At 44.6% G+C, this 25,602-nt stretch overlaps 1 gene segment (V, D, J or C); it reads left to right on the top strand.

Annotated features, from left to right (window-relative positions):
* The window catches only part of LOC105864674 (T cell receptor alpha chain constant-like), a 528,183-nt gene that overhangs the window by 466,175 nt on the left and 36,406 nt on the right, over window positions 1-25,602 (top strand). Inside the window, 1 exon segment of the C gene segment in view lies at window positions 13,611-13,665. Coding sequence covers window positions 13,611-13,665 — 55 coding nt within the window.

Here is a 25,602-nt window from a genome sequence, read left to right as displayed (position 1 = left end):
CTGCAGGTGATATCCTAGCTTTTTTTTCTTTAGAGGCAGGGGCACCCTTTCCAACTGACTCTTCTGAGTGACCCATTTTTATGTCTAATACGATTCCCTGTCAGAAATTTCTTCCTCCTGTCAATCTTAAATTCTTCCCGGTGCAGCTGAGGCTATTTCCACCGGTATCATCCACAGTAAAGAGGAATAATTGAGAGCAGAGTTTGAATAGGTACGTGGGATTCAGTTCAGGATGGGTTTAAAATGAAAGCAGAGAAGGAAAAAATGAAAACTGGATGGGAATCTGTGGTCTTATTTCAAATCCCTCTATGTTTGCTGCGCGTCTCCTACTGCTTCTATAGCTGCAAAACTACAAAGCGGGTGGGGGGAGGAAGGGGAGACAAAAATAAGCATCCACTGTGTCCAGTCCCTATCGCTGAAACCACCAGGCAAGGGATTACAATTAAATCCAAAGAGTTTCAGATACAAGGCTTAATACCTTTCTCCTCGTGGTGACTTGTATCCTTGCTGATAATTAGAACAGATAGAAAGATTTGGCTTTGGTGTGTTTGCTACCGCACCCCACTGGGAACAGAGAGAAACTTGACTGTTTTTTTAAGATTCATAAAATTCCTTCTGTCAGTCGCTGTAAAACTCCCCGAGGCAAGGAGCGCGCGGCAGCTATGAGAAGCTGATATTTGGAAAGAGGACGCGACTCACTGTGAAGCCAAGCAAGTTGGAAAGACCCAATCTCACGGGGTCCCCCGTGTATTTAATAGTTTGCTCCCTTCTGCATTTCAGGCCTTTTGGCTCTTTCTTGTAGAAATCTTAAGGGAGTCAAATGGAAATGGACTAAGGAGAGTCTGGAGCCCCGTGGGTGCTTGGAAATGATAAATGAAAGGAATGAGAGACAAGGAAAAAAAAGTAAAGAAGCAGGACTGTGTTTCACTGCAGCTTGATAAGACTCAGATGGGAGGGGGGTCTCCAGAAGGGTGTCATGACTGCAATTGTGCTGCAGGGCACTCTTGTTTTCCCAGGATCTCCACCAAAGGCAATGGACTCTCATGCCAAAGGGCTGAGTCCAGGCCCTGTATTTCTGGAGTAGCTGCTCTCATACAGGCACAGTTGGCAAGGCAGATAGCAAAGTCCCAGCACCGTGTGTGTGGAGGAGGCCATCTGACACCTCCGTCTTCATCTGCTCCATGAGTGGCAGCATAAATTCACACCAGCTGAGTGTGGAGCTAGAATGTTCCAGTGCCCCTGCCAGGCTGAATACTGGGTTCATATGGTCATCTTGAATGTGCGACATACCTCCAAGGGAAGTCTGGTTCTCATAAGCAGGATGCAGGTTGGTCCCATACTGCCCATTTTTTGTTGAGTTTCTCCAAGCTCAGTAACGTGGAAGCCGACGTGGAGGTTGACATTTGAGCTAGGGATCCTATTGACTAAAATATGCCAAAGGGATCTGAAAGGCCAAAACTGCCTTCAGAGCTCAGCCTTTGTTGTTAGCTCTCTGGCAGTTGTCATTTCGGCAAAATGCATCCACTTAGAAAGGTCAGCTCTTCATTAGCCAGACAAATGAGAACAACATATTGACCAGAGATAAGGAGTGGGGAGCCCGGATCTCAGCCTGGCATTTCCAGTCCTTTAATCACGGCACACCAGTGACCATATGTCGTCTCTGAGTGGGCAGATCAATGGTGCCTGAGCACCTGGTGTCACCAAGCTGGGGCTTAGAGATGGAAATGAGATGCAGATGGGGATGTTGTGTGGATGGAGGAATAATAGAAAAGGGAGAAGGAGACACGGGAGCTCAATGGTGCTTTTTAAAACCCGCAGCATGTCAGAAATTGCAATGACGCCAAGGCGGAGAAGTACACATTCCTAGCAAGTTTCCTAGTATCCCCAAGAGTCTCTGGCCTAACCGTGGCTCCAACTCACAGATCCTATATGTAATGTTGAACAGTACCTGAAATGCCTTTTGAAGTGGCATCAAAAAAGACTGGGCGGTAAGATCTTTAAGAGTCACCTGTCAGTTATTGTAAAGGGTTGGGTGGCTGTGTGACAACTCCTACAGCAAGGTGACACTTGGGCAGGGGACAAGCTTATCAGTCATTGCAAGTAAGTCTTCCTGTCGTGTTGCCTGTGGAGTGGGGTGGGGCTGAGGCTGTGTGCGGTCGCCTGGTGGTTGGGGTCACAAAGCTGAGGGAATTGAGATATATTAACTCTAGTTTGGAAAAAAGGTCAAAGAATAGCAAATGCAGGTTTAGTCCTTAACAGGTAGCATAGAGAACAGGGGACTCGAAAGTGGCAATTAGAAAAACAACCTGTGATCTACTAGCACATTCTCACCGCACATGGGGGACAAGCAGGGGTTGGGGAAGAGGCAAAGGACACCGCATAATGGGGGCGTTAGAGAAATGACGCAGGCTGGAAAGGAACAAGGTGACCAGAGCCTCACACTGGGTTAATCCAGAGAAAATGAATTGTTCCAGAAGTTTCACAAAGAACTAAAGTCAAAAGATGTAATGAGGAGTCCTGATTAAAATGCACTTCAGAGTCATACGATCATCAGGAGAGAAATTAAGTCTTAAAAGAAAAAGAATTTTTTAAATGCCCAAGCATAAAACAAATGGACCTACACCTTTAATTAGACAGCCAGCAGCACAAGCTGCACATTAGCCTGCCTTTTAATCCCCTCTCAGGAGGAATCTGTCCCTCCAGCTGCACATGGTGGCAGCTGCTCTAAGCTTTGGAGTCCTTTCCTCTAACACCCTGGCTCCTGCAAGGAGACGGCCCACCCGCCTGCCCGCAGGCCTGCCCTGCCCTGCCCTGCCCTGCCCGTCCTCCTCAGTTGACGGGGCCCAGGTGTAAGCTCTGGCTCTCTCTTCCGCCTGGTTTTTGTTGAGCTTCCTATCACAGTGGAACACCGGTAACCAGCGGTTCTATTTTGGGACAGGGACAAGTTTGACAGTCATTCCAAGTAAGTCAAAGAAAAATTTCCATCACTGTTGTGTCGAGCAAACCCTTTACACTGCAGAAAGAATCATCAAAAGTCTGCTGCTCTGTTTCTCTGCTTCTCGCTGTAACTTTATCCCGACCCAGGCAAAGAGCCCCTCCCCCACGCAGAATGATTTATGCCGGGACAGGTCTTTATTTCCCTGCTTGAACATTCCTGAAGGAAGGGGACAGGCAAGGTCACTGGCAGAGACGGCCAGCCCCTCTAGCTCCCCGGCCACCTCTGCACTGACCAGAGACGCTGGTCCCTTTGTGGCACAGGCCTCAGGAGCAGAAACTGGAGGGACAGCTCTCAACTGAGAGGAAAGGGACCAGAAGGCCAGAGAAGGGCAGTGAGGTGACCTGGCAGAAAACTAAATATGGGGTAGTGGAAAGGGACGAGGAAGATGGCAGGGTGTCCAGGCTCACTGCTGTGTTTCGACCTGAGGGATGTCCTGATACCACCTGCAGAAAGAAAGAGAATTTCTGTTCTCTCTGAAGAAAAATTTGGCAGAAAAATCAAAACAGATCACACATGTCAAGCCTCTCCTAATTACAGCCTTTTATCTGGTTTCTGTCAGTGGTTCCAGCGGGAAATGGTAGGAAAGGGTCACTGGTGGCTTTGATGTTGTGGAAGTGTCGCAGGGAGGGGCGCACGAGCAATGGGGTGGGGGCTTGCAGGAGGGCTTGGGGAATCTGGAGCAGCGGTTTTTGTAATGACTTAGAACACTGTGCTAACTACGGAAATGAGAAATTAACCTTTGGGACCGGAACCAGACTCACCATTACACCCAGTAAGTGCTTCACCCTTGGTCAGGAATTCAGCCTGTGTGTAAGATTACGGCGGGCACAGCAGACAAGCTGGCTTAAAGCGTTCTCATCTATCCGTTTCCATAACTGGTAGAGAGAGGCCAAATATCTGAGTTTTCTCGGGGAAGTGCAGTCTCGAATATTTAGTTCGAAACTAGAAAATACTATTCATAATTCTGTTTTTGCGGCTGCCATCAAGTGCTAATGTGACATGTGAAGAGAATTTAGACAGAATGACTGCATCTTCTCTTTTATCTTGTAGGATAATTCTAACTCTGAGTACTGCCAGTGTTTGGAAGAAACGGTAGAAACACAGGCTATCAAAGAGACAAGCACACCGAGAGACCGAGAGAGGCAGGCAGACAGAATGTCGGGCGTATAATTTTACAAAACTAATCCAATGTTATGTCTCACTTTGCAGATGGCAAAGGTATTTGGGAAGGTGCTCTGGGTAGGGCAGGGTTATCTAAATAGGAAAGCTAAGCACTGATCTCAAGGGGGAAGTTTAAACTTGCAAAACTCTGGGTTTTGTTTTGTTTTTTTTTTCCAGTGGAGTTTATCAGTATGACAGCACATCTGCATTTAGTTAATTACAGTTTGGGCAAAGGCATAGAATTCTGTTAAAAAAACAATTATGTCTGTGATGATAGGTAGGTAGATACTGGATATATCTACACAGAGTAGAATAATGTGCAAAATATGGGGCAAATAGATTTTTTTGCACCTGCAATTAAAAGCTGTGGAAAGTTTGAATATGTTCACTTTGTAACCAAAGACAACTTCACAAAATGGAAAGAAAAGCATACTGAAAGTGCAAGAACTGGAGGAATGGAGCCTTTCCAAGTCTACATTTCCCAACTGTCTTAACCACTCAGTTACCTAAAGGAATCTTTTTTCTTTTCTTTTTTCTGCATTAGAAATTAAAGGCATGAGTGTCGAGGATTTGGATAGCTCAGACTCTTCTGGGAAAATTAAATTATAAAGCACCTCGCAGCTAGGTTGGATAAAGCACTTTAGACATCAAAGTCATTTTCTTCTCGTCTCTCTGGGTAAGATAGGAAAGTGATCTATCCTCACTTTGTATCCGGGAACAGGGAGCTCAGAGACAGTCCCAGAGTTACAACGCAAGACGGTGGCAGAGCTGAGCTGTGGGACCTGGGGACCCAGTGGCAGGCTGTCCGCTCCCTCCCACAGATGCCATAGTCTCCAGAAGCATACAGGGAACTGTCTCCAGGTGAGAACGTAACACACCCAGGGAAAATGCCACACTCCCCTCTGCCACTAAGAGCAATTCAGTGTAAGAATGTCTTACCCAGCAGGGGACAGTCAGAGTGGCTTTAAACCAACTCAGAGCCCCAAATATTTGAAAACCTTGTATGGAAGCCAGCTATAACGAGTTCATTTTCCAAGCAGTGCTTCCAGAAGTTGTTAGTGGTTGGTAGTTGCTATGGATTTTGAAACTGAAGGACAGTACAGCAGAGTAGATTTATTTGGAACAGGACAGTATGATTAGAATTGATGACATGAAAGAAAATTCTGGCTAGAGAAGTAGAAAAATCCTGAAAGAAAAGATACAGTAAACCTTGGGGGATTTGTAGCATTTATCCTAGTCCAAGCAGCAAAAAGCTAACACAGCCAAATTCCAATACACAATCGACCTTTTTACATTTATGAGTTTCTGTGATTGTTACCAATGTCTTTGGCTTCTTGGCCAAATACTAGCTGGTCCTAAATGCAAAATGGAACAACCCTCTGTTTCTATTAATGGAACCAAGTAACTCGCCCCCACCCCACACCCATCCACGCCCAAGCACTGTTTTTGTAGAGGAGGCTGATGCTGTGTGAACTACGGAAACAAGCTGACATTTGGCTCAGGCACCATTTTGGGAGTCAAGCCTCGTGAGTATAAAACACATTCCAGCCCACCCTAATCTCATCTTGAGTTTCATTCCATATTAAATAGACTCTTTCTGTCTTAGAAGTATTTTATCCTAAGAAAGAAAAAATGAAATTCCAGGTGCAACTTAGTGTGACTCCTTTAAGAATTTCTGTGTGTTGCCTTTGAGTTAATCCCACCAATTCACTGCTTGTGACCCACAGCTTTAAAACTGAGTTTAAATTTAGAAACAAAAATTGTCAGTGTCTCTGTGGACTGCAATGCTTGCTGTTTGGGTGTCTAGATGTGCAAAATGGAAACCTCAGTTTGCAGTTTGGAGCTTAAAGATTTATCCTGAGACTGTGACTTGGAGATGTAAGAAAAGCTGCAGGCGGCTTGGCTTGTAGGGCATTTCTGAGATCAGTGTCATGAAAAAGCCCAAGCAGACAGGTTGGCGAGGAGACGTTCATGACAGGTGTCTGCCCCGTTTCTGTAAAGCTACTGACAACAGTGAGAAGCAAGGCAGCGGAGACAAGCTGACTTTTGGGACCGGGACGCGTTTGGCAGTTAGGCCCCGTAAGTCTGAGCAGAGAGTGAGATCTTTCTGTCTTTTCCTATTATTTGTTCTAGCCTGACAATTGTGTTGTCCTTCTTTAGACTCTAGACAAACAAACCATAGTGTCTTTCCATGCCCCTTTCAATATTTGTGGCTGGGGGCCTCTGTTCTTCCCATCCTCTCCTACGTGACAGGAGGGTCTTGTGGCCGAGTCTACTCTCCTAAAGAGGCCAAGAGTGATGCCATAGGTCACTGTGCCAAGGCACTCCCAGTCCTCATCCCTGGGCCCCTTCCCCTGCTTATGTGTGTCCCAAGTTTTTATGTCAGCACAAAGGAGAGGAAGAAATGAACAGTAGCACTGGCCAGGGCTATCAGCTGTCCTGGTGTTTGTGGGCTTCAGAACAGCTGTGAAGTTCTAGGAGGCTGAGGGCATAAGTTTCTGGCAGGAAGGATTTTGTAAAAGGTTGGCCCAGGGTGTGTATACAGGAGGAGGTGCTGATCGGCTCACCTTTGGGAGAGGGACCCAGCTGACCATCCAGCCCTGTAAGTGCTTCTGCCTGGGAGGTGGGGATTTAAATACAGCCCTCATGGGGATGTCCCAACCCTGCTCCTAAGCCTCTGGTACCTCTGCCATTGTTGACACTGTCCTAAGCACAAAGGAGGTTTGGGGCCATGTAGATGAAGGAGGTGACACAGTCTGCTTTGGAGGAGTCCTGAGATCTGCCCTTTTGCAACTATGTTTGACCAGGAGCCCATTATTAGAAATTCTGGGCTCCAGTAGACAAAGTTTACGAGCTTGGGACCAGGTCATGAACACATGCAGGCCACTTCTCCAGCAGCGCTTTTGCAATGAAAATTACTTTCCTAGGAAACGTGGAAATGTTTGTGTAGGTAGAGGTTGGCCATTTCTCCTTTTCTGTCTTCATGCCCTCTTCTCTGCCTGGCTGAGGGACCTTAAATTAGAACAGTTATTAATCATTTGATTTCTCAGCCCCATCACTCATCGAGTGTGACAAGAGGGATCCATTAACATAAACCCAGACAGAGAAAGGAGAAAGAGTTCAATTCTTAATGTCTTCGGAGTTGAACTTGACAACTCCTCAGCCTTAATCAACTAGCCCCATGATCAATTGAGGTCAAAGAGGGCAACTAGCAGGCAGAGTTAGCCAAGCAAGTGTCTGGCCAGAGCCTTACTGCCCTCAGAGGAGTTAATACTGCAGAGTTGGGGAAATGGCAATGGATCCCCGAGGGCTTGCGCAGCTGCCCAGCGGAGAAGAGGTCATGGGGAGAGCGCGGGGTGGGGGAGCAGAGGCCAGACGGAAAGTCAAGCAGCAGGTTTCTGTTATCTCACAGTGTCACCACTGGCAGTGCCAGGAAACTTGCTTTGGGGACCGGAACGAGACTTCAGGTCACCCTCGGTAGGTAATAGGAGCGGTAATGTAACATATGTGTTCCTTTAAAACAGGGAATACTAGAGAGGGGATATCCTGGTGAGCTGTAGTCCTTCCTCCCTTCCTTCCGTGGAGGTGATCTCACTGGGGATACCTGCGTCCAGTCAGTGCTGTGCTATTTTTATTTCTGTTACACAGGCTTTCCTCTCCACCTGTGAAAACAGGGTTCTCTCTGCTCCACGCTTCTTCAGCCTTCATTATTCCGTGTGTTTCCTTTGGAACAGTGGTTTGGGGATTAACTTATCATCAGGACTTTGTCACTGTGGACAACAGAATGAAAAGGGCTCTCAAATAGAGAATAGAGAGTCCTGCTTACTCTGATAACTTTGCAGGGGTAATAAGTGTAAGTGTGAGGAAGTGGACTAGAATGACCTTCTAATGACTGTTTTAGAGAGACTCTAAGGACTCTTGCATCCTAACACCCTCAACCCGTTAGAGCCTTGGTGACGTAAAAGCAAAGCCTTGATCCTCGGAGAACATAAACAAATGCCAACCCCTCTCCCCCAAAGCACTGCCATGTTTTGTTGTTTACAATTATGAAATGAATATGTAATAATTTACATGAAATTATATAGATGAGTAGTTTGGGTATTTTGAACCCATGATTAAGATGCAAACTGTAGGCGTTCTGGAGCATGTCACCAGGCAGTTCCTCATACACAGTGGTCCCCGAAGACAAACAGTGTGCCTGGGCATGATTTGTTTGCAGTGTTGGTTTATACACCGTTCAGGGACCTCTTTGAAAGCTGATTATGTCTCAGATTGCCAATTTGGGGTATAGATCGTGCTCAGTGCACTGAAAAGCATGACAAAACGGCCCGTTCCTATAGGAGAAGGAGCATGGGACTGTTGTGTGGTGTTTGCTGGCGCCTCTTCCCCTTGTCCCTGCCATGCTGGGAGCTGCCTGTGAGGTCTCCCCAGGAGGTTTTTGTTAAAGCACGCATTGCTGTGGCAATAACAACAATGATCTGCGCTTTGGAGCAGGGACCAGACTGACAGTAATACCAAGTAAGTTGGAGGAGTGGGTCAGTCTTGAAAGCTGGCCTGAGTGAGTGCTGGTGCTGTTCTGTGCAGTTTCAGTGGGACTAAGACACTGCCACTTCCAAGAGGATCCTTATACCTGGTTTCTTTGTCCTGAGACCCTAAGCTGGTTGGAAGTCTGTTAGTTGATGAATTCTGGCCATCCTAAGGATTAGGTTAAGAAGAAGTAGAAAATTTCACTGGCTTCTTCATTGGCTCTGCATATATATAAATGCTAAAAATAATATGAAAAATCTATATTTTGTGATGAAAAGACCTAACAACTCAGAAATCAGGTTGTCCTCATTAAGAATCCCTACACTCCAAGAGGAATGCAACCAGCTCTTTGGTTTTTCTGTTTGTTGGGCTTTTTATTATGATTCTTTGCAAGAACTGTAGCTGTGAAAGTGGCATGGTGCTCCTGTCCCTAAAGTAGCCATTCTCTGACCCCAATGCTGACCTCCCATGCCAGGTGGCATGGCTTTGCCTGACCTTGCTACTGTCCCAGTGTGTTTCCAACACGAGCAGTCCACCAGATCCCAGTGCTCTGGAAACAAAACTGGCAATTTAAAATCAAGCTCAGATCTCTCTGCACAGCCAGCTGTTAATTTTAGAGAAATGCCCTAACCTCGCCCAGGAGCTGGGAGCTGAGGCTGTGGGGTGGTGACACTTCCACTCGGTCTCCCCCTCCATCCTTCCCACCTGCTGGTTATTGTAAGGCCTCATGTGGCTGTGTGATTTATGGAGGAGGCCAAGAAAAGCTCATCTTTGGAAAAGGCACTAAACTCTCTGTTAAACCAAGTAAGTGTTGGGGGTTCAAAGACCCCGCGTGTGAGTGCAACTAAAGTACAGCCAGGGTGAGTGAGAAGAAACCTTCCAACCCCTTTCTCTGTGGCGTCTTCTCCCTCCTCACCCAGGAACCCCATGCAACTGCTCCTGATTCATGCCCCTCGCCTCAGTCCAGACCAGCACCTGCTCTGCTGGACACAGGAAAACTCTGGGCGTCATCACATGTCACAGGGCCCCCTCCCTAGATGGCAGTTCTCCATAGTGATCACCCACATCACTGTGGGGAACGGTGACCTCTCAGCAATGGTTTCATGCAAGAGGGAAGCTTTATTTATTCCATCGAGGGCCCTGGATGACCCACAGTCTGTCTATGTGACCACCACGTGGTTGGTTTTTAGACATTAGCTTTAACAAGGGGTCAAAGGAGGAGGAAGGACAGGGTGGCCACCACGAGGGGTTTTTTGTCTAGGGAGAAAGCACTGTGGAACTCAAACAGCGGGTACGCACTCAGCTTCGGCAAAGGCACCTCGCTGTTGATCACACCCTGTGAGTTCTTATAGCTAACTAACTATCCTTTCTGGAAAGAAATCCGATGGGACCTGTCAAAACACAGCTGGATTTAATTGCTTTGTTTAGCGTGCATTTGTTAACTGTGTCCCATGTGTGAGCAAGATATTAATACATGTTTCCCTGGGGACTGGATTTGGTTATCGGGTCTAGGGGCAGTTTTTTTGATAAATTGTGCTAATACTGCAATCAGTGTTTCTCTAAGGTCCACAGAGCACGTTGTGGCTTGGGGAAAGAGGAATAGATAAGAAGAAAAGCTTTGCGATAGAGACAGAAACAAACCAATGAAAAGGAAGGCTACCAAAGCGGCAGTGTGTAGCCAAGGAAGCGTGTCTTTAACAGATAATGCGATGAGGGCCCAGTTGAGTTTGTGCTTGTGTCACCTGGTAGAATTAGAAAATAAGGACTAAGGACTCGGGAGAGAGAGCGCAGCAGGAGTCACAAGCTTCTTGTGGCTTTCGTCCTCTGCGAGAATAACAACAATGAAACTCTCTCTGGAGAGAGGACTGCCCTTGATGTGTCATGTCGGTGGGCTTATTTCTCTTTGAATGGCCCCCTTCTTCACCCGAGGTGCAGACTACAGAACTGCAGAACTACTTCACCCGTAGTTCCCCACGTGGCCCTCACCCCCTCACCTAGCCTGGCTGAGTTGACCCTATGGAAAGAGCAGAGAATCCCAGTGCCATGAAAGAATGAAAGGCCTCCCCTGCCACTGGATTGTCTGTAATAAAGCAGAATGCTTATCCGAGTTGCGAAGCTGTCAGGGAGAAGGTAATAGAGATGGATTATAGAAAGCAATATTGAAAATTTACAGGCTACCTCCACACTCCCAGAGTTCAGTGTTTTTGCTATTTGTTCTGTTTTTCTGTTAGAATTGCAGAAACAAGGGTGCTTTCCCTGCTGGTACACTATTGGCAGAAATGTCTCCCATCTCACATTCCAGTAGTCTTTCCTCAAAAATCCTCTGTATCTGAACCAGGGGTGACAATAGGTAATGGGACTGGTCTGCCATCAAATAGAGTTTATACGTTTGAGTGGCCCAGTCAAAGCACCCAGCTTAAAGTGGTCCCACACTGTTCGTGGCTCACCCCCTCTTTTGAAACTGCCTTCAAAGTCCATAGCACCTTCTTTTGGTAGTATCTATGAGGGATTTACCTTTTAAAGGTGGATTTTGCTTTTATTAATAATCAAAAGCTTTTCAGAAACAAGAGAGGAGGGAATCAACTTTGTTGCTGGTACTGTTTGAGATCCAAAATGAGATGTAACTATAAAATAATGTCATTGCTTCATTCGTGTGGCTCATAAACTGACTCTCAGAGTCCTTAAGAAAATACTTTGAAGGATTCAATAATCATTTAGATAAAGTCCTACTACATATATTAAATCAACCTCTCTAGTTAATAAACACACTTAAAGATAGCATGAGCTTGCGAAAGTTTTGCAAACCCAGACCCAATAGAAGCAGTGAAGACTTTCTCTATGGACTGAGATATAATCCCAAATAAATTCCTTTTAGAAAAACATGAGGTCAAGGCCTTCCAGTGGAGAAAGTGTGTGTGATGTCCCATGCATGGACAGTAAAGCTGCTTCAGGAAATGGTGACCTTACATTGGTTTATGTAGAGACACATAACACTGTGACTACCTCAGGAAACTACAAATACACCTTTGGAGCAGGCACCAGGCTGAATGTTTTGCCAAGTGAGTATTTCAGGCAAGACAGACTTCGTTTTAAAAGTTGTTGGTATTCATATTTGAGGGGCAGGGGAAGGTAGAATAAGGGAGGTACCTGTTATAAACTATGGAAACTAAAATTACTGCTGTCTAAAGTGGCACTTCTGGGTCCTTCTACTGTGGACTGGAGGGTAAAGGAGCACTCTGAGGCTCACCATGACGGACTTGCCACCAATACAATAAGAATTGTATTAATCATTAGAAAAATATTTATAACTGGAAGACCTCGAGAGACTCCTCTAAACACAACAGGAATTCTGTGTTCTTTATTCTATTATCTGAAAAGTACATTCTCATTTCACATTTTTCACTTGCTTTTCCTACCCCTCCTTGTTTCTCTCTTCCCTGTCCAACTCAGTGCTTCATCTGGACATTCATATTTTGAGAAATATCTCAAGGGATAATCATGCCCAGATCCTATCCTGTCCCTCAAGGCCCTCTAGAATCTGAGTCCTTTCTATTCTCTATATTTATTCCCAGCTATTCCCTTTCGTGAATGCTGTGCTCCAGGCGACCAGACATCTTCCCCCAAATGCTTACACATATCCACATCGGCACCGTGGGTCCATGCATCAACCATCCTGGACCCACCACCAAAAACAGCTTGCACAGGTGAAACAAATCAGGTTTCACAGCCCAGCATAGGTGTCACCAGACAGTTTCATGGGGAAATCTTGAGAAATTACATCATTTTCTTATTAAGGAGGCCGGGATAAGAGATCCAGCAGAAAAATAGCAAAGTCAGAAGGAAGGAGGTGGCTTCTGTGATGGGCATGAGAAGGGGGTTCTGTGCCTGGGAAGGTATTCCCTGGAAGAGGAATAACACTGACTTAATCCAAGTAGGAAGTTTATGGGCTGCATGTTTGTCGGTTCCCCTCTGGAGTGGTCAATTCCTAATGTCAGTCATTAAGCCCCTGGTCCTCAAGGTGGCCAGTGGGGAGGAAGAGGAAGGAGACCATGCTGGACAGTCAGTGGTGGTGTCCATGGGTTTCTGTCTTAGACTTTCCATCAGGTTATTCAGAGTTGAGAGAAGCTCAAAAGGATCACATAGAAAATATGTGAAAAGAAGCTACCTTCTTAATCATAAAAGAATGATTTCAGGTTAGTCCTTGAGCTTGAGTTATCTCGTAGGAAAGGGACAGTGAGAGTGGAAAAGTCTCTCCTAGGACAGGGTAGGAAGTGGTGAAAAGTCCTCTTCCTGGTGACTGTCTAAGCAGGGCATGAAAAGACCTGGAGTTGGAGTCCAAGGGTGAATTCCAGGGCAGACCAATGCATGTGACTATCTCCAGTTGTGTGGACTGAAAAGGCTGGGTATCCCCTCAGATGTTCCATAGGTGACCTCAGTCAGAGGTGACTGGCTCTGGCACCCTAAAAGTATGAATCAATATGCTGCCCCCACCTGCCATGTGGATGGTGACAGCTTCCCTCAACCCCTCCCATGGTGGCAATAGTCTCTCTGACTGCTTTTGCTTTGGTGCCATAGACATAAACTCTTCCTACTTTGTCCAAATGAGGTATATAATTTTCAGAACCCTGGAGAATTATTATCTAAAACACCAGAGGATATGTTAGGATTTTGGCCATCAGTACCTTGGGCTTGTGCAGGAAAACTCTTTCTTTAGAACATTTAGAAAGAATATCCTTTATTTATTCAATGTAGAAACAGTCCTGAAATCCAAACTGGTGGTAGAATTCTGTGCCAGGTTATTACTGTGACAATTACTTAATATTCTCTGTGCTCACGATATCGCTCCTTCCAGAAGATCTTTAGGGAAAACTTAGTTCAGCTTCTAGGAGGTTTTTGCTGAGCTGAAGATCACTGTGTGAATAATAATGCAGGCGGCGTGCTCACATTTGGAGGGGGAACAAGGTTAATGGTCAAACCCCGTGAGTATCTCTACTGAATCCATAATGAATGCTCTAATTTCAAAAGGAAGCCATAGCACTGAGCTCAGTTTTCTGTTTTCTCTACTAGATTTTACTTTTTATGTTAATTCTAATCATTAATTCTAATGATTATATGGTATACATACATGGCATATGGACATGTGAAAATGGGCATATATGTCATTGTCTGGCACAGGAACAGATGCATTAGAGAAAAACAGAATTTTCTTTATGTCTTAACCATTTGGGTCAGAAAGTCTGATAATGTTAGAGACAGGGTGGGTGAGACCCGGATTGGGAGAATCCTTCCCCGGTGGCTTCTCAGGGTTACACCACTCCTTGCTGGCCTGGTCAGGAGGCAACTTGGTCTGGAGGTAGAGAGATGAACTATTCAACTTCAGAAGAGCCCGACCATGCTGTGAATTGACCGCCATAATAAACAGTCTTCTCCGCTGCCTCTTTGGCCGGAGTCCCAGCTGGAGGAGCACGCCGGCCGGATTTGGGGATCGAAAGGGATTTCCTGATACACATTGGCCTGGTCGGTTTCTGTAAAGCTTTCTGTGACTGTGTAATATTGGCAACAACCGTAAGCTGATTTGGGGATTGGGGACAAGTCTGGCGGTAAATCCAAGTGAGTCTTCATGTTAACTCTCTCAAACCTGTCTATGTGGTTTAAAATATCTCAGAAACTGCCTCTTTCTTTTTTAGCTTTACTGTTTGAAATGTCTAGTTATGGGTAGTGTTTTTGTCCTGTTCACCAAAGGTGGACCCTTGCCTACCCCTCAATCAAAATAACGAGGCAGAGGAATCCAGAAGTGCATGGTAGGCGGGCAGTTGGAGTATTAGACTGTTATCTTGCAGAGCAAACAGGTTAGCCCATTCTGAAAAGGGCTGTCGAGGAGCACTGAGAAGGTGAGAATGTGCCGCCCATTCTGTGACCTCTTTAGTCAATCCTGCACCAGCCTCTCCACGGGCCACTGGGAAATACTGTCTCTCTCGAGCCAAAGATGAGTCAAGTGCTTCTGGGAACTCTCAGGACTCAGGGCCATCCAGTGACCACGCTTGAGAATATCTCCCCGCCACAGATTATCCAGAATGACTCAAACTGGCCATATAACTCCTGCATCTCTCAGTTCTCATTGGCTTAGAGCCTTATTGTGAATTTGCTAGCAGTAACAGGGAAGGAGTTGATTTCATCCTAATTCTGGCCTTCCCAGAGAAGTTATTCTAAGAATCTTCAGGAGCATCTTAGAGACCACCTTCCCTGTTCAGCATCTTGCTTCACAAACCCAATTGTGTGCCCAGCAGTGTCCGCTGTGGCCTGGGCTGGGGCCAGGAGCTGGGTCAGTGCTGGAGCTCCAGGATTGGCAAGGCTTGAGGAGGAGAGCGGAGCATACAGCAGAGCCCAGGGGCTCCAGGAAAGGCACCTTTGATAGGGGCTTCAATGAATTTCTAAAGAGCTTGCATGTGCTAGCCTGATAAAACTCTCCAGGGAGAAGGTCACCCTTGCCTTTGTAGTTCTAAATATAAAATGTGCAGTAAAGAAAAATGGGAGATGTCAATTTACAGTGCCAAAATGAAGAGAGTGGGTATAAATATTGGACCAGTTTTAATGTTAAGTTTATAAAATGTAAGGCTTTCAGAAGAACTATCTCAGAATGTATTCATTAGGGTTAATGAGCTAACGATTTTGTCAGTGTTACCACTATACACACTTCAAAGGAGAACCTAAAATGGGGTTGGGGGAGGTTGATGAAAGGTATGGTATAGTGGTCAAGAACATGAATTTTGGAATCAGACTGTTTAGGCAAATCCTTACTCTGCCACATACTAGATGTGTGACCTTGAGCATGTCACATAATCTCTTTATGCATCATTTTTCTCATCTAATGACCAGCTCTCACATCCCAGCTCACTGAGATGTTTTGAGATTAAAAGAGTTAATGCCCATAGTAAGTCTTCAGTAAGTGTTTTTGTTGTTACTAGATCAGGTTGCTGGAGGGAAGGAAGGAAAAATAGAAATGATCCCCACTTACTGTTTTTGTAAAGTATAGCATTAGAGTGTGACTCTGGCAACACAGGAAAACTAATCTTCGGGCAAGGGACAACTTTACAAGTAAAACCAGGTAGGTCTGAATGTTCCCACGTGAGCTATGAATGTTCATTTTTTTTAGTTGATCTCCTCTGCCTTTTCAACTTCCAACCAAAGACTCTTATTTTTAGGTTATATTTTCCTTTTATAAACATAAGTAGAATATGTGGAAAGTCTGGCTAACATGGTCTTTTCTAACCCATTTAGTTTCAGCTAGTGGCAAAAAGAGTGGCAAATACAGCTCTTTATGCTTGTAAAAAAAAGAGCAGCAAAGCTTGAGATGTGATGGGTCTGGAATTTCTAGGCTAAGGCTGAGAGAATGGAAGTTTGGCTGACTTGGGAGGAATAAAAACATCAAATGTGGGTGGCTCACAAAAAAGAAAGGTGATTTCACATAATAGTATACTAGAGTAGAAACCACCCCTGTGACCGCTAGAATTCTTCAAACATTATATCTTCCAGGGAGAAAATAGGTAGCAGGGAAATGGCAAGCTTTTGTTTGGGGAAAAAAAATAATAATTGGTGAGAAAGAGAGGGTACTGTTGCTTGGATTTGTTGTTATTATTTTTATTGTTCGGATTTTTTATTATTTATTAGGAAACATGAAAAATAGTACTTTTTCTAGGATGGTTTTTTAAAGGTTATCATCAAGTAGGAGTTCAAATGTGTAAAACATGCCCCTGGTGGTGAACTTCACAGAGGAAGAAGATCTAGCAGAGTAGGAAAGTGTTTTTATACTGGGGAGAAACACTGTGTCAACTTCTGGGCTAAACAAACTCATCTTTGGAACTGGAACAAGGCTCACCATTATTCCCCGTAAGTCTTTTGCCACTTGAGAAAAAGCTCTTAATCTATAATGACCAGCTCCCACATCCCAGACACCTAATGAATTTCTAAATGAGCTTCCATGTGTTAACCTGATAAGACTCTCCAGGGAGAAGGTCACCCTTACCTTTGCAGCTCTCAGTGTAAGACATGTGTTGTAAGAAAAATTGGGAAATGTCGACTGCAGTGCCAAGATGAAGAGAGTGGTTATAAATATTGGACCAGTTTTAATGTTGTGCTTATAAAATGTAAGCCTTTCAGAAGAACTATCTCAGGGTACATTTATTAGTTTGTGTCTATACAGCACAATTGTCCAGTTAATTTGATTAATGTTGGTAGCTGATCCAGATATTTAGGCACTTCCTTGAGAAAACTTCTTTGTGCTCAAAATTGCTTAAATTGACTGTCACATTACCTAAATAATTGCCAAATCTGTTTTACTTTGTGCTGCATAGACTCAGCCTAATAAAAACAAATGCTGCTGTGGGTTTTTTTTCTCTCCCTCTCTCTCTCTCTCTCTCTCTGTCTGTCTCCTCTCCACGCAGAAAGTTTTCCTTCTACTAAACAGCGTCTCTTCACACAAAGAAAAGATTCCCCAGCAAGCCATTTGACTTATTGCCGCTGCTATTTTGCATTTATATGACTCCTTTCCTGGGAAGAGATTAAGACACTTTATACGACTTATTAGCTAAACAGATTGACAGCCTAATTGGGAAGAGAGAAACAGATTCTGAGTATCTTTTTGTGTCTGCAGTTCCCACCCCCTCGTGCAGAACATTTGGTCAGATGGCTCTTCAGGACAGAAATCAGACAGGAAGGTGGTCTCCGTTTGTGGTGTGGAGCTTCTTAGCTTCACGTAAGAGGTTGTCGCAGGAGGTAGCACAGTACTAAATAGGTCAGGGAACTGACAGACCCAGGAAAATCTCTTTCCCCTAGAACTTGTGTGCACTCACAAAGCAGAGCATGACCAATTTTGACATCAGCCGTTAGTGTGTGTCTGCTCTTCTTGCCTTTGTTTTCAGACCCTTCCCCTCTCCATCCTATCCTTTCGGTCTCCAACTCCAGCGTCTAACTCCTTGCTCTCTCCTTCGGATGCCTGGCTGCCATGTCCACGTGCAGCATGGGCCACTCGCCACATGCTGCCGCCTGCCTCTTTAGCCATCAGCTGTATTTCTGAGCAGTTTCTTAGCGCCTTTAGTGATCCTCAAGGCTGGAGAGGAGCCCAGGAGCAGGAAGAGCCTTGGAAAGGAAGGTCTGAGATGGAACAAGGAATGCCACGGCCTCGTGACATGTGTGCCTGCATCCTCTCTCGTGCCTGAGAAACTCTAGCTTCCACCTTGGGTCCCAGGACATGTGGCTATGAAGAGGTGGCAGGGTTTTTGTAGTGGAGTGATCCATGGTGGACAGACAGGCTTTGGGGGTACGCTGCACCTCGGGTCTGGCACTCAAGTGATTGTTATGCCACGTAAGTGTGTCTCTTCTCCTCTCTGTGGGTTAATATGTCTATAAATCCAATAGAAGAGTTCTTGACACACACACACACCCATTTCCCAGCTAGTCACTAATGGATACAGTTTCTGGGTGTACCTACATAGCCAGTTTGACCATGAACATGGTCGAATTCATTTTTAAAAATAACTTTGACTGGTTCCATTCAACACTGCCAATAGCAAAGGGAAATTTGCATGTCATGGGAACCTAATCTGTGTTTATTCACTGCTGTGGGAGGATAATCATTTCTTCTTCTCCCCTGGCATTCAGACCTCAAAATTAAGCTGACCTTTTCCATGCATGTCTCTTCTGGCAGATTAAGAGGTGTAGCCACTAACTTTCTTATGGGCAAACACACAAGACAGATATATTCTCCTTCAGTTTTCACTAGGAAAGCTTTTCTGTTAGTTATATTGACAGTAAACTTCAGCTACTGTAGTTCCTGCTATTTGTGTTAATAATATCTTGACTTGAACAGTCATGTTTTGCCCACTTTATTCAAAATGCATTTCAATCTGTAACCCACTGCACCACGGCCAGTCCTTTTATCCCACAATGTTCCCTAATAAGGTAAACAGGGTCATACACCATCAAACATACTTCACAGAAAAGCTGACACACAGACAAGTTAAATCATTTTAGTCAAACCAAAAACAAACAAACAAAAAATCAGAACTGGGATCAGAGCTTGAGACTCCCTGCTTTCTTACAGTGAATTATCCTGAGCTGTCACTTTGTGCATTGCAAACATAATAAGCACAGGTCATAGGCATTTTCAGGAGATAAAACTTAACCAAAGCAAAAACTGACTGCTTGATTACATTGGAGCTTTAAATGTATCCCCAGATCTTCTTTGCTATTGATAGTCATCCGGTGCCAGTGACGGGGATAGAGCAGAGGGGCTTAGGAGGTTTCTGTTGGTCTCCGTATCACTGTGTCCTCCAACAGAGACAAGCTCATCTTTGGGACTGGGACCAGATTGCAAGTCTTTCCAAGTAAGTACTAGAAACCAAGGAGCAATTTTGAAAAGGTGTTTTCTATACACAGCCAAGCCATTTGGGTACATTCTCACAGTACCGCAGGCCACCCTTCCCAAAGACGAGTTCTGTAAGGGCCTTCCACATCTCCAGCTGCCTGGGGCCACAGCCCACAGGGTGCCATTTCTCACAGACAGAACCCTGTACAAACCGGGACACTTCAGTCCGTATGTGAACACCGTGGTGCTGACCAAAATCTTATCAGCAGTGAAATTAAGACACTAGAGAGTCAGGTGCATTATGACTCCAAACAAATGATCTGTTTCTCCCTTTTGCATTTTTATTAAAATATCAGGGAAGGTGAAGCAAGCTCAGCTTCTCCAATTTGAAAACTGTTGATGAATTATGTTTCCCTTACATGCCGAGAGACCTAGATTGACTTTGGATGTTTAGTCATTTGATTTCATCATCTGTGTCTGGAATCTATAATGGGCAAGGGAATCAAATGTAATTAAATGAGCAAATAATCTCCAATAGCCAATACTCCTACATTGTCTTATGTGCTTTCCTCTAGACTTTTTATCTGGGCTTTATCTCTAATAAGCTCCCCAGAAGGACAGTGAAGGTTTTTGTTAAGGTTTTTGTGTCTGTGTGGATAGCAACTATCGGTTGATCTGGGGCACTGGGACCAAGCTAATTATAAAGCCAGGTAAGACTCAGAGATGTGACTGTGAGACACTAGTTGAATAATGCACGAAGCAGAGCATACAAATTGTATTTTTAAGAACAGTCCAGCCTGCTGGAGACAATGCACTCTACCCAAGTGAGGTCTTCACTCCCAGCGAGAAGCGATGTCAGCCACTAACTCTTTTGTTTGGTCTAGTTGCTTCCAGAATGAATAATACTTAACCAGCCCTCTAAGAGAGCAGAGCCAGGTTGTTAGGGAGTGTCTAATTCCCTCTGATATGGTTAGAATTCTTTCTTAAGGATAGAAACAGCCTCATTCCCCTGGAAAAGCAAATTCAAAGAAAAGGGAAAGGGCCACGGTCAAAGACTGAAACTTTCAAAGGTGAAAAATAGCGTGCATGCAGCTTTCCTGACATCCTTGCCCAGGTTGCCGTCCCAGGAGAGCAGATGCCTGCAGAGCTCTCGGTCACTTGCTGGAATCTCCCAGGGTTCTGCACAAACCCCATTAGGATGAACTTAAAAGGCAGCATTAGGGCATGTCAGGGAAATATGAAGGTTGGAGGGATACCTGGAAAGTCAGCTTTCGCAGGAGTGGGACTGAGCTGTCCTCACCCCATCCTGCCATGCCCACCCCCACCGGGGGTTAGTGTAAGGCTCTGAAGGGCTGTGTGAATTATGGGGGCTCTGCAAACAAGCTCATCTTTGGGACTGGCACTCTGCTTTCCGTCAAGCCAAGTACGTGAGTCGTGGGCTTTGTCAGGTGGATTCTGTGTCTGAGGCAAGCGGGAGGTTACAGGCAATTTTTGGGGAAAAGGAGGGCTGAAGGTCGACTCTGTTCCCAGCTGTCATCCCTCATCTGCCCATGATATGGCAAGCTCTAAGAATTTCCCATTCTCCTGGATGGCACACCTCAGTCAGGGAAGGGAAAACATGCTAATTTTAAGATAAACCTCAAAGAAAAAAGACTTTGGGGAAATTGTTCTTATCCCAATGCTGCAGTCTTTCTGCTTCTGTGAACCCAATCTCCTGGGCATTTATCAGCTCTGGTCATAACCTTACCCGTGTAGATACAACTTCTGCTAACCTACTCACCTGGTATAAGCACCTTCTTCTATAGGCCATGTTTTATTTTCCTTCCAAAAGAGACTCCAGAGCCACACTTGAGTAGAATGCTGAGAAGTCAGGCAAAACTAACCCCCTGGGGTAAGCAAGGGGGGAAAAATGGAGGCTTAGGGCAGTTAGCTCAGTTTGAGAACTGTGATCCATGTAACACCTTCCTCTATTTCCTGCATTGGATTCCCTTTCGCTTTCCCTACAATAAATTCTTTTTGTTTGCTCTGGACACCTACTGCTCCCAGCCTGAGAGGAGAGAAATAAAATTAGCTTTGAACTTTTCCTCTTCAAATATGAAGAATCAACAACTCCTAGTCATTCTGGGGATGAGATCAAGTCTCCTTGTCTCTCCAAGCTTAAAAGTCTATTTCTTAAGCTCTACTTGTAACCAAGAAAGTCAGTGACCTGGTATCACCGTCTGGGATGCTCACTCCTCTCTCTTTTTCCCAGATACTTAGTGTAAAGCCCAGCCAACACCGCAGCTTTGTGATAAAGGGGCTCTCGCATGCCCTCATCTTGCCTTTAGGATGCAATCTTCTTTATAACAGAAAATGTTCACTTCTGCCATTTATTTCAGGACTGGACTTTCTTAAGGTTGTGGGAGATGGCATGTCATTACTCTCTACCCCTTCCTGGCTGAAACTACATATGAGTCCATGGTGGAACTTCCTAGGGGAAAAATAGGACTGCTTGACTTTTGTTACTCTTCTCTGATGAAATATTTTCTTAGGCTATCGCGTAAGCACTATTGCACACTGAGAAGGCTTCGAAATAACTTGACCAGTGGTTAAGGGACAGGGTCCTGAAGTTTAGGTGCAGTCTGGAGGTGAGTTCAGATGGCTCTGTAGCAGGAAATATCCCTGTGGAAGTAAGAATGTATCATCTTTTCATACCTGTGTGTCTGAGGCTGAGTTCACGCATTGACTGCGAGAGTTGTTAACAAGTTATTTGATTCAGCTTTGGCAGATTTAAGCCTAGAAATGCAAAAGGGTTTTAAAGCTCATAAGTTTGGTCTTTTTAAAGGAGAAATGTTTTGCTTTATGTAGCAGAACCAATTTTTTTTCTTCCTATCATAAAAAGCCAATTTCCAGAAACACAGGAAAAAAAAAAACCATAGAGAGTCCAACTGCCTCCTAGCCAGAGTGCTGTGTGTTTGGTTGGGTTTCACTAAAGCTTTCAGTAAAGGCAGGAAATGCTGTGCGAATAACAACGCCAGGATCTTCTTTGGAAATGGAACCCAGCTGGTGGTGAAGCCCAGTAAGTGGCCATGTTCTATTTATATTTGACCAAACAAGTCCTAGGATGTTAGTGGAGATTTAATTTAATATGTAAACAAAAGTACATCTTAAAAAATGACTTTTGCAAATACGTCAAACAGTCATGATTGTTGAAAATAGAGTAATAATGATAAATAGATGCAAAATGAGACCAACTCAGATCACTTTTAATATGGTAACTCAGCTTTTCTTTTTCCAGAGAGATATTGAGGCCAGGAGTTATCTACAGCCACAGTATCTCTTAAATTATGTTCTGCAATGATTTGTATGTTTACTGTGATTTTTTTTTCCCATAGAATTTGTCTTCCCTTGTATTATAAATGAGAAGCTATCTCATTTTAAATGCTACTAATATTTATAAGGTACCTTCTTTGTCTCTTTTGCCTGCATATATATTTATTCTAAAAGATCTAATAGGAAACCCAAACATTGTCCCATTTTGACAAATGTCCACATCTAGTCCCATACATGTCAAATTTCACTGAAAACACAGCCTTACTATTCAAATGCAATGGGGGGGAAATAAACAATTCAAAGACAAATTGCTGATCCCAGATGGCTTTATAAACACCTGAAAGGAAATTCAGAGTGAAATAGAATGACAGGCATGACGACAAGACTTTTGTTTAACGATCAATTCTTCCATGGGGAGTAAAAGAGTTTTAAACATACCTCGTTGGAAAGGAGGGGAATAAGGCAGTCAAGAGCCTGGCCTTCCTGGGGGTGCTCTTGGGGCATTGGTTCCCCCACATTGCTATGGAGGGGACAACAGGACCCATCCAAACGTCAGACCAAAAATTAATATTAAGAGGCAGGTGTCATCAAGTTGACTAACTGGGTTATTAAACCCTACAACAGGTTATAATTGCAACTATGGGTGACCAACCCAGGGAGCTTTAAGCTAGGATAGCCTATTCTTAAATGGTTCAGCTGTGGGAAATGCCAGCAGACAAGGAAATGAACTAGGTGACTCCATAAGTTTGTTTTAGATCTAGTAAATGTAACCATCCACGTTAACTTTCTTTAAGACCCGTGGCAAAGAGCATCTTTGGGGTGAGGGAGATAACGAGGAGGAGGAAACAGGGCTTGGTTCTTTACACAGCAAACAAGGATCCCATCAGGATAGACGGCAACGACATATGGTTTCCATGTTTCCATCTCTTGGTGGTAAGAGACCACATCCATGGACTATGAAAGGAGAACATTTCCCAAAAGAGAAAACGGGATCCCTTTGGGCCAAAATGAATTATCTCCATGATCCCAGCTCAGTCAGGGCTATAATGAGTGTAGCAAACATGTGCTTGACCTGAGGCAAAGTATCCTCAGAGTTTGGTGGCATGGCTGATTCTGAAACTTAAGGCTCAGAGCCAGGGTAAGGGAAGGGCTCTGTGATGCGGTCCCTCCCAGGTGGAAATTCAGATGTGTGTCTGAAGCAGGCCATTCCTGCCCCCATCCTTGTTTGGGCTCTGAAGAGTGGATTTCTAGTTCGGTGGCTGTCTGCCAGGCATTTTTTTTTCCTGCAGTAACAGAATTGTGTTTGATATCAGAAAGGAGTTTGTTGAATTGTTGCTGTTATAATTCACTCTCAGTGTCAAATGAGGTCATTCAATTTCCTCTCTGCGTGTTTGCAATAAGCAGCATAAAATTCAAGCAGAACAACCAAGAGACACAGAGAAAGATGACTGAGCAGATAATGAGGCCTGTTTATTATAGGAAAAGAGACAAAATGGGAATGTGTTAAGTCCAAGAAGGTGAAATATCCATCAAGGAATGTGTAGCTTTCCAAAAAAGAGTTAGTAGGAGTTTTTGTTATGATCCCTATCACAGTGTGAACAAAGCTCTTACAAAGTCACCTTTGGAAAAGGGACACAACTTCATGTTCTCCCCGGTAAGTGCTGTTCACATGATTTTCTGATATTGACTCCCACTGAGTTAAAAGTGTTGGGAGTGTTGGGTGGGAACATTTCTTAGGCTCTAAGATGTGTGGGTGGCCTCTGAGTCCTGGGCCCTTCTTCTCTTGCAGAGACCTGGTCCTCAGCCTTTCCACAGCTTAGTAAATACCAAATTCTCCCCCTCTAGTGCTGGGAAAGTTGCTGCCAGTCTTCTACCTAAATATCAATTGTCTTTTTCCATTATTTAATTACTGGCAGGAATAAAAAGTCGTGAAACTTTGTCCAGAATTCATTTTCAAGGCTTTCTCCCAGTCTTGTCCCCAGTGGACTTTTTGCTTGAACACAACATTAAACCCAGTGTGATTTTTGGCTCCAACTAAATTGATTTTGGAAATGACCCCAGTGTACCCATGACCCCTCTCCTTCCACCCTTTATAAAAGATCTGCTTTGCTCTCTTTGGCCTCTGTTAAGGTTCCAGGCTCTGATGGCCCATGCTCTCTCATTTCCCTTGTTCCAGTGATGGGCGTGAGATGACTTTTTTAGGAGCTACTTTAACGTCAGAGACAACAAAGATGGTCTGTGGCCAAGAGCTATATCTTGTGTTGAGCCTTCTCACTCTGTCCCATTTTCCGAATCCTTTCCTTCATTTAGGAGAAGTGACCTGACCACTCCATTGTATTCCTAGTAGAGCAAAGAATTCATCATGAGGTCAGAAACAGGGGTTTCCTTTGGAATATTTTTCACAGGCTGACGATAAGCTAGAAGTTTGTAGGCAGTTCAGAAATGCATCCTTGGGCCACAACTCTGTGTATAGAAGCTCTTATCAAGCAGGGCAGACAGGCAAAGCCAGAGACATTTTGACAATAGCATACTTTGTAGAGGCTCAGGGAGAAGGGGGCAAAGACGTGCTAAGGAAAAACAAAACCTATGGTTAAGTGGAGAGATTTCTGAATGTTTCTACCAGGGAAGAGGATTCACAAGAAGAAACTTCCAGGGAAAACACTGAGGCCAGTCATCCAGGGTTTTTTGTCATGGAGGCGATCACTGTGGGGATACAGGAGGCAGGCAGTTTGTCTTTGGAAAGGGCACGAGACTCTCTGTGATTGCAAGTAAGTGCTCCTGGCCATCCCTAATTCTGATCAACACCGGCTTGTTCCCTTGAATCATTTTTCAGTGTACCTAGGAATGCATTTGCCTTCAAGAAAGATCTATTAGGAACTGGGCCATTAGTGTTGGGCAGAAAGATGAAACAGTTTACTCTGTTGTAATTCAAAAGCTGACCAGATAGTAATGGCAAGTACAGACTGGGCCCTGCACTGTGCCCTGGCCTCAGTGCCTCCAGCCTGTTCGGACCACACACCCTGGCCCAGTTCCCGCCTCTGACCGCAGGAGACCAAAGCCCTAGCACAGAGAACTTCAGGTGCCTTAGCGTAGGGGAGTACAGAAAGGCTTGTCCAAGAGCCATTTTTAAATACATTGTGGGTTTCTGTTTTATGTTATCATTAATTTTAATTTGCACAAGTAATACATAAAAATGTCTCACTGTAAAACATTTAGATTACAGATAGAGCCAATATTCACC

The sequence above is a fragment of the Microcebus murinus genome, chromosome 6, assembly GCF_040939455.1.
Source record: "Microcebus murinus isolate Inina chromosome 6, M.murinus_Inina_mat1.0, whole genome shotgun sequence".
Classification (NCBI taxonomy): Eukaryota; Metazoa; Chordata; class Mammalia; order Primates; family Cheirogaleidae; genus Microcebus; species Microcebus murinus.
Note: the sequence above shows the minus strand (reverse complement) of the source record. Positions and strands in the feature narration are given on the sequence as shown.